General features: G+C 41.4%; 1 protein-coding gene across 1 annotated transcript in view; it reads right to left on the bottom strand.

Moving 5' to 3' along the window:
- LOC101169916 (receptor-type tyrosine-protein phosphatase beta) overlaps nt 1-8,966 on the bottom strand; it is a 44,322-nt gene extending 35,356 nt beyond the window's left edge. The window contains exons 1-2 of the mRNA XM_011472851.4: nt 8,812-8,966; nt 619-3,227 (exon numbers count right to left, since the gene is read on the bottom strand). Coding sequence (XP_011471153.3) covers nt 619-3,227; nt 8,812-8,869 — 2,667 coding nt within the window. The 5' untranslated portion in view covers nt 8,870-8,966. The remainder of the gene's footprint in view (nt 1-618; nt 3,228-8,811) is intronic.
- Between the last annotated feature and the right edge of the window lie 218 nt (nt 8,967-9,184).

The raw sequence follows: 9,184 nt of genomic DNA on the forward strand, positions 1-9,184 counted from the left end.
TAGCAACAAGCTAAATCAATGGGTTGATGTGTCAAAAGAAGAAGCTGTCAAATCTGCATCACTGACACAATACAAAATGATTACTTTAGTCTCTCTTCAGTCGGACAAAAGCTCGACATGATGAGCCTCCAAGTCCACGTTTCATGTTTAAAACTGGAATCCCAACACTATGCAGAGTTTGTCTGAGATCAACTGACTCAGAATCCAGCATTTCTGATGTCAGAACAATCACTCTTCTTCTTTTACAGCTCCCCCATTAGACTCTGTTGATCTCCACAGAAGAGACTGGACAACACCCCACCCTGGCTTCCTTCCTGCCTCCCTTCAGCCTCAAACAGCAGGTGCACCAGTTATGTTGTGGCACAGCAAATAGAGCTCAGCTGAAAGTCAAGTCTAAACTTAAGAACCTCGTTTTTTTTTTTCCTAACTACCTTAAAACTTGACTCCAAGTCAGTATGAAAGTTCTTTTTTCTCTTTGCATTTGATGATAAATGAAAAAAGAACAGAAGACCTTCTATGAACATGCTTGATAAGATGAATGTTTACATTTTAGCAGATTGACATTAAGTTTTTTGAAAACAATAGCCGGCATGGTTCAACAAAGACAACAACACTCACCTTAACAGTGGCTGGAACTGTAGTTGTACTCAAAGGAGGCTGGAGGGTTGTGCTGATGGCAGTTCCTGTGGTCGTTTTTCTTGTTGTAGAAGGCGTAGTGACCAAAAGTGGTGTTGAAGGTGTAAAAGCTTGAGTCTTACTTTTGGCTACAGATGAACTATTTAATGAAGTAGGTGTAGGTGTTTTAGCTACCTGTTGATTATCTCCATGTGTGATTGCAGGAGTTTTTTTAGACAAGTTCATGGTTGTGACAGTTTTTGCAGATGTTGCATGTGTAGTCCGAACCGTAGCAGGTGTTGTTAAATGTCTTGAGACAGTTTTAAACAGACGTTTGGTCACAGGTGAGGTAAAACGAGTGGTTTCAGATGTGGTTGTCAGTTTGTCCACAGGTTTTGTAACAGGCTTTGTTACTGGTTTGGTCATGTGTGTGGTTCCCAGTTTGTACATAATTGTTGTCACAGGGTTGGTTACAGGTGTGGTCACAAGTATTGTCACAGGTTTGGTCTCAGATGAAGTCACAGGTATTGTCACAGGTTTGGTTTCAGATGAAGTCACAGGGACTGTCACAGGTTTGGTTTCAGATGAAGTCACAGGGACTGTCACAGGTTTGGTCTCAGATGAAGTCACAGGTATTGTCACAGGTTTGGTCTCAGATGAAGTCACAGGGACTGTCACAGGTTTGGTCTCAGATGAAGTCACAGGTATTGTCACAGGTTTGGTCTCAGATGAAGTCACAGGTATTGTCACAGGTTTGGTTTCAGATGAAGTCACAGGGACTGTCACAGGTTTGGTCTCAGATGAAGTCACAGGTATTGTCACAGGTTTGGTCTCAGATGAAGTCACAGGGACTGTCACAGGTTTGGTCTCAGATGAAGTCACAGGTATTGTCACAGGTTTGGTCTCAGATGAAGTCACAGGTATTGTCACAGGTTTGGTCTCAGATGAAGTCACAGGGACTTTCACAGGTTTGGTCTCAGATGAAGTCATAGGTACAGTCACAGGTTTGGTCTCAGATGAAGTCACAGGTACTGTCACAGGTTTGGTCTCAGATGAAGTCACAGGTACTGTCACAGGTTTGGTCTCAGATGAAGTCACAGGTATTGTCACAGGTTTGGTCTCAGATGAAGTCACAGGTATTGTTGCAGGTTTAGGTGTTATTCCAGGTTTGGTCACAGGGATCTCCACTTGTGTTGTCACAGGTGTAGGCACTGATTGGGTTACAAGTGTTTTCATGGAAGTGATCCCAGGTTGAGTCTTGACTGTGCTCACATATTTGGTTGCAGATTTAGTGTCAGGTTTGACCAAATCTCTGACCAGATTTGTAGATGTGACCACACCTACAGGTTTGCTTGCAGGTATGGTCACAAGTAAGGTCATAGGTGTACTTGCTGATGTAGTTTCAGGTGTGCTTGTATATTTGGTCATACTTGAGTTCATAGGTGCATTTCCAGGTGTGGTCACAGGTGTGGTGACAGCAATGGCTATAGGTGTTGTGTCAGGTGTGGTCACAGGTCTAGTTGCATGTGTGGTAATAGGTGTCTTGACAGGTTTGGTTCCAGATTTGGCCACGTGTGTTCTTGCAAGTTCAGTCCCAGGTGTTGTCACAGGTGTGCTTGCAGGTTTTATCAAAGATGTTGTCACCGGTGTCCTTGCAGGTTCAATCACAAGTGTTTTCACAGGTGTGATTGCAGGTTTTATCAAAGTTGTGCTTGCAGGTTCAGTCACAGGTGTTGTCACAGGTGTGCTTTCAGGTTGTATCACAGGTGTTGTCACAGGTGTTCTTACACGATTTGTTGCACGTGTTGTCACAAATTTGCTCAACAGTGTTACTGCAGTCATCATTTCAGTTATGTTCATAAGTCTAGTTATAGGTGTTTTCCTGCTCAAAGATTTCTTTGTATGGTGGGTGGAGCTTGTGGCTGATGAGGAATTTTGGAATACTTCACCATTACTGTCAGTGGGGTCAGGGTGTGACTGTGTAATAAAAGCAGGTATCAGGTGTGCTGCAGCAGGTACTGTGAAGGGTGTGAAGGGCTGTGAAGCAAATACTGTTGATTTGCTGTTGTGTTCTGACTCTGATTTAGCTGTAAATGAGACATGGGTCAGCTCTGTGGAGGCCACTGTGTCACCTATGACTTGTGGATCCGCTGTAGAATCCCTGGTGATGGTGAATCTACTGGCTCTAAACTCAGTCTGGTCTCTGATCAAAGAAGATCCGCTGAACGCTTCTGTCTGTTCTGAACTTGATGTACTCTGGAGCTCTATGCTGCTTCCTTCTGACACAGGTGCTTGACTGGCCATGAGCTCAGCGGGATGCAATAAATCAGTTGGATTGGTGTTCACACCTAAAGACTGAGTGACTGAGAAAGAAACATTGGTGCGTAAATGAGCAGGTTCGTTGGCGTTATCATACTCTGAGGCTTCTTTAGCTGTTGAGCTTTGAGGACTGGAACTAAGGATCTGTTGGATGGTTCTGTGGGGTTCTTCTGTATCTGTTAGAGATTCGGTATCACCTGTTTTGTAAAAAGAGCTGGTAGGGATATCATAGTTGCTGGAGAGTTCCATTGGTGCATTAGCAGAGGGAGGATATCTGGGAATGGAGGACGTGTCTGAAAAATGGAGAACATAACCGATAAAGAAAAGGGTTTGTGGACATTGAAAGCAAAAGACGGCAAGTTTGTCAGATAAATCAAACAGCTAAAGAAAGGTAATTAGAAAACGGTTGTATTTATGAGAATAGTCCAGAGCATGCATTATGGTCAACTTGAGCATGATTTTTTCTTCTGGACATTTTCAACACGTAAATCTTTTTTTGATGTCATTATTTGTATTTGTCAACATGATTCTGAAAACAGTCTGATAAGGGGAGCAGTAGACGCCTATGCTAATCAAGCAGGCCCCTCCCACTACACACTGGACGTTTAACAGACTTGCTGAAACATTGAGGTCATTTTATAGTAAAAATGTGAAACTATCATTCTGTTCTCTGGAGCATTTACCAAACAGTATTATTAAATATAACCTCTCTTACAACAGTGTCCACACATTAAGTCTCTCTTAATGTGTGGAAAATTTGACAACAGAACCAAACTCTGTCCGATCCTTAATGCAGAAAAGCATGCTTTTGTTTCCTCCTGTCATTCTGGATTTCAATGAGAGTACACAAATATGAACTTATCAAAACTTTTAAAAAATGTTACATGCACTTTTCTACCCGAATTGATGCCCATGGAGCTTTAAAGTCACAGTCTCATTTACCCATTTCAAATATATCACACCAGAAGCAGGAAGGCAAGACCATGACCTTTTTTTCATTCATTCATCTTCTAATCCATTTGTTCCCTTTCGGGGTCACGGGGCTGCCGAAGCCTATCCCGGTCACTTGCGGGAAAAGGCAGTGGACACGGTAGACAGGTCGCCAGTCTGTGGCAGGGCCACAATCACACACCCATGCACACTCACATTCACACCTATGGACAATTTAGAGTAACCATGAATGCATATAGACTTTTTCTATGAAGCATGTTTTTGGATGGTAGGAGGAAGCCGGCAGGTCCCCCAGCCGGGACTTGAACCAGGGGCATTGTCGCTGTGAGGCAAGAGTGCCACTGTGCAGCCCACAAACCTGCAATCTTCAAATCAGGAGCCAACTGCTCCACCTCTGCACTACAGGACTGGTTTCCTATCTACTCAAAAATCGTTTATAGAATTGCTCTAACTTGTCATTGGATCTATTGAAATCCTTCCATTCATACCATCCATTGCAAACTCTTCCATTGTTTGGACTGCTGACATAAATTCAACAGATTATTTTCAAAAATGTCATTTGGGTATCCAATTTTAGTCCCCCAGATGTCAGATTGTGATTCTAAAAAATGTTAAGGTTGTTTTAGAAAAGCTATGTTTTATTTTAACTAATTAAGAAAATTGTCCACACATGTTAAATGACCAAACTGAATCTGAATGGATGAATAAGAAGAACCCTCCAACAGAACATGACTAGTATGGGTTTTAGGCACAGGCAATGCGGGCAATTGCCCGAGGCGCAAAAATTTAAATGGGGTACCATCCCCGTGATTCGAAGAAAAAGAAAATTAACAATCGGTTTTCTATTATGTTATTTCACAGACTTTGGAACGGCCTAAAACCTGCGAATTGGAACCCCCCCGAGCTGCACACGCTCCTGTCTTAAAGAAGGAGTGTGAAGGAAAAGGGGAGGGGTAGTGGGCGCAGGCATCAAGGTGAGCACAGAGCACAGCCTCGATTGCGCAACACCTGGATCATCGTATGCTGTTGGATTACTCCGCTCATGCTAATAAAGTCATTATTTATTAACTATTGCAGACATTTTTATTACTTGTCTTTTTTTTCCTAGTAGAATGTAGTTTTTTACGTCTGCTTGGCATGTAGCTGGTGTTAGTAACATATTTGATATAAAGACAGCAGGTAATGCAGGCAATAAAACAGCTGCGCTTTTCAAGATCACAAATGAACAATAGAAGATTTGTTTTTTAAAGAATTTAGGTCAGGGGTCGGGAACCTTTTTGGCCGAGAGAGCCATAAAAGCCACATATTTTTAAAAGTAATTTCGAAAGAGCCAAACAATATTGACGTGTCCCTTTCCCACACTGAGGCATGGAGACGTAACCTCTTTTAAGGTTCTTTATTCTGGTTACTGCAGGCCGTAACCAACGCCGTACAAACAATTCAGCAACTCCTGGATCTCTCCCGCCGAGATGAGAGCGCTTCTCCCAACTTTTTATTCCCTCACTGCCGCATCAGCCCTCCCATTTCCCTTATTCGGCCCATAGCTGAACCCCATTGGTCCAAACTCCCCAACGACAGGCTGAGTGACAGAACTGAGAGCCAATCAGATCTCTGCATGATGCGTTTAATGAACTCCAGAATTTAGAACGCCACCTAACAACAGCCACCCAGTCCAAGTCAGTCCGCAACAATGTTTAAAACTAAATATACAAGTGAATGTGTGGATTTGATGTATTTTCAACACTTTTAAAGGACAATCAGTCTGTGGATTCTTTTTTTAATAACATTGTTATGCTGTTGCTAATAAATGATGAGTATTTCTTACCATTATTACGACTTCTGGTGCTGCATGGTTTTGCTGATGGTCTAGTCTGGTTGATACGTGGTGAGTTTCAGCTTCATGCAGTCGTTGAGACTTTAAACGTGATCGTCTGTCTGAATGTTCTGTAGATGTGAGAATGACTGCACACATGCAGATGCAGAGCCAAACACACACTCACACGCTGCAGTGAGTGACGGGCAGGTCAAATAATGTCAAATAAGTTTTGACATTCCCTGCGCGATTCACCTTGCTGCCTGTGTGCCCCCCCCCCCCCCCCCCTTTCTTCCTCACAAATCCCGTCCCTGCCACTGCGCGCTCTTTCTCAGAGACGGGAGCGCGCAGTTGAAGGGACGGTAGTTCGCACGTTTCAGGCTGTTATAAACTCTGTGAAACAATACATAATAGTAAATTGATAGTGGTGCAGATTTATTTTCTCCAAGCACCGCTACTACTGCGCGCCCCCCCTGGCATCGCATCGCACCCGAGAAGGACTGGTCTAATGAAAAAAAAAAAGTATTTTTAAAGATTTGTCTGTGAGCCACATGCGACCATCAAAAGAGCCATATATGGCTCGCGAGCCATAGGTTCGCGACCCCTGATTTAGGTTTTTTGGAGGACTTTTTACTGTTCCAAAATTCCAAATATTTTGGGAGTAATCCCAGTGATGAGTTATGTAATTTTGTTTTTAATTTTTTATATAAGACATAAAAATGATATTCACAATAACAGTTTTTTTTTAAATAAAATACCCCTGATGTGTTTCACAAAGACACAAACAGTACATCACACACCAAGCATAAATTAACTTATTGCTAAAAAACATGAGGAATCCAGCTCTAAAAAAATGGGCAAAAGAGCAAAGAAAACTGAATGATTTGATCTGTTTTTAAAAATTAATGTTTTTTGTTTGTTGTTTTTTTTCTGCTGCATGTTCATATTTGTATAACTTTGACAGAATATATTTTTATGGAGAGCAAAATGTGATACGTTATTTAAGGTTTGACTTGATTTATTCTGGATTAATTTTCCTATCTGTCTTTATTCATGTATATGTTCAAAAAGTTACGTTTGATAGGTTTAAAAGTTTCGCTTTGGTGTGTTCAGTAAATGTTTATGTTGTTTGGCCCGCAAACTAAGGCATTTTTTGGATTTAGGGTCTCTGTGCAACTGAGTTTGACAACCCTGTAATATGAGTTTATAAAATTCTTGAATTTTCTATGTAAAATGGCCAAATAAGGGAACACAAAAGGATATCGTCAAATTTGTCTGTGTGCGGAGGGGCAGCGGGTTACTTGCCCAAGGTAAGTGTTAGTGTATACCGCCACTGAACCTGACTCAGTAAAGGTGACTGGTTGTACTGCATTACTGTAGATCATTCAATTTAATTCTTATTTCAAATAATTTTAAACAGAAGTATAAATTAAATAAAAAATATGAAGGTTAAAAAGTTTGACCAAGGTTCATATTAAGTTTCAACACGTAAAACCCCCAAAAACCATTTTTAAAATAATCTTATATAACATTTTTACAGTTTCATCAGAATTGTAAGGCACATTACAATCCGTAAGACAACAATAAAAATCCCCTCTTATTGTAAATCATAATACACAATTTATAAGCATTATTTTAAATGTTTAAATTATAGATTTTTTAATTGCTTGTTTAAACCTTCCTGTTTGACATTTCTTTCAGTTCTTTAAAGCAGCTGCTCTTTAACTGAACCTATCAACAGTATTACTACAGGAAGAAGAAGACGGACATACTGCCACTATTCATCAGTGGGGTCTGGTGAATAGTGGAATACGAACACCACAGAGCTGCTGAAAAAGACCAGCAGAGACTGTATTTCCTGAGGATACTCAGGCAGAAAACCATCTACCGAAGACTGTTGGTGACCCTTTACCGTACCACTGTAGAAAGTGTACTAACATACTGCATATGCACTGGTTCAGCAGCTGTACAGCGGCTCAAGGGAAAGCTCCTCACTGGGTCATCAACACCAACCAAAGATTGTTGCCTGCCGTCTCCCCACAGCTCCCGCTGCCTCAGCAGAGCAAAGAACATTATCAGAGACGCTTCACACCCTGTTTGATCTGTTGCCTTCAGGCAAACGCTACAGGTCAAGCAGAGTACGGTCAAAAAGATTCCAGAACTGTTTTCATCGAACTGCCATAAACATGTTAAACATGGCCAGAAAACATTAAACCTGGACCTCTTCTTGTAAATTTAAATAAGGTGTAAGTTTTCTTTGTATTATTATTACTATTACTATTAATATTATTATTTCTCTGGTTTTAACAATTATAACACATATTGAAGCACTTTTAATGTACTTTTATATATTATTTATCATTTTTAGTAGAACGTTTCTTTTACCTGGGGTTATTTTTAAGGCAGGACAGTTGCACCGACCAGGAAGCACTTTTAATTTCATTGAAAGTGTGACAAGGACAAATAAAGATCTATCTATCTACTGCCTGATTCAGTTCAGATAACTGGTGGGGAAAGCACCACATTAATCCTAAAATGACCCCCCCCCCCCCAACAGTCAAGGTCATTAGCAGGGAAACTTTAATGTATATCTCTATCACCCACATTAACCTTGACTGAAGCCCCCAAATTAACAGTTATGCCCCAGAAGATTGTAATAAAGCTCACAGTCTAACAGAAGTAGCTGACTTCACACACCAACACACACCGATGAAGCTCTCCACCAACAAGAATACTGCTTCCTCTGCCAGAGCCGTGTTTTAGGTTTGGTTAAGTAATGGGCATGCCTGATGTCCATTCTTTTATTAAAAATTTAGAGAGAAATCTTTGGCTAAAAGATTTTGCCAACCTTTACTGTCGTCTACTCCTCAGGTTTCGCACTAAAGAGCTGCAGTTTACATTAGTCAGCAAGCACAAATATTCAGCCAGAGTCAAACAGATTGCTAACTCGTACCTGGTTTCACCAGCTAAAGTCCCTGCTCTGACACCGGACAACAAATCCCAACCTGACCTCACACCAAACACCAGGTCTTTGATGGACCTGACAGCACAGAGACTGTTCTAGAACCTGATCTGATTGAGAAACAAACACAAACAGATCTCACTCTACTTACACAAATAGGATGGTCCAAGCAGCAGAACCAAATCTAGAACCAGAGACAGGCCCTCCATGTTGCTCTTTCTCGTACCCCCCAGCTTCTGAAGAGCTATGCTGGAGTGAAGAGGGGAAGTGTGTCTCTGAGGGAGGAAAAAGTCTGTATGCAGCGCTTCCTCCTATTCAACTGAGCGCAGGACTCAGAGCTGCAGAAAAAACGTGTGGGTCGGAAATGCCAGAGAATGTTCCCAGCAGAAAACAGCGATTTGAAAAGAGAAAATTGAAGCTTTATGAAAGACATGATGAAAAAATCAACCATCTTCAAGGACCAAAGCTCTTTGCAACTCACCCATTATTCACCCATTGACATGCCAATGTGGCAGAGCTGCCAT

This window comes from Oryzias latipes, chromosome 6, assembly GCF_053564925.1.
Source record: "Oryzias latipes strain Hd-rR chromosome 6, Olatipes_Hd-rR_3.1".
Taxonomy (NCBI): Eukaryota; Metazoa; Chordata; class Actinopteri; order Beloniformes; family Adrianichthyidae; genus Oryzias; species Oryzias latipes.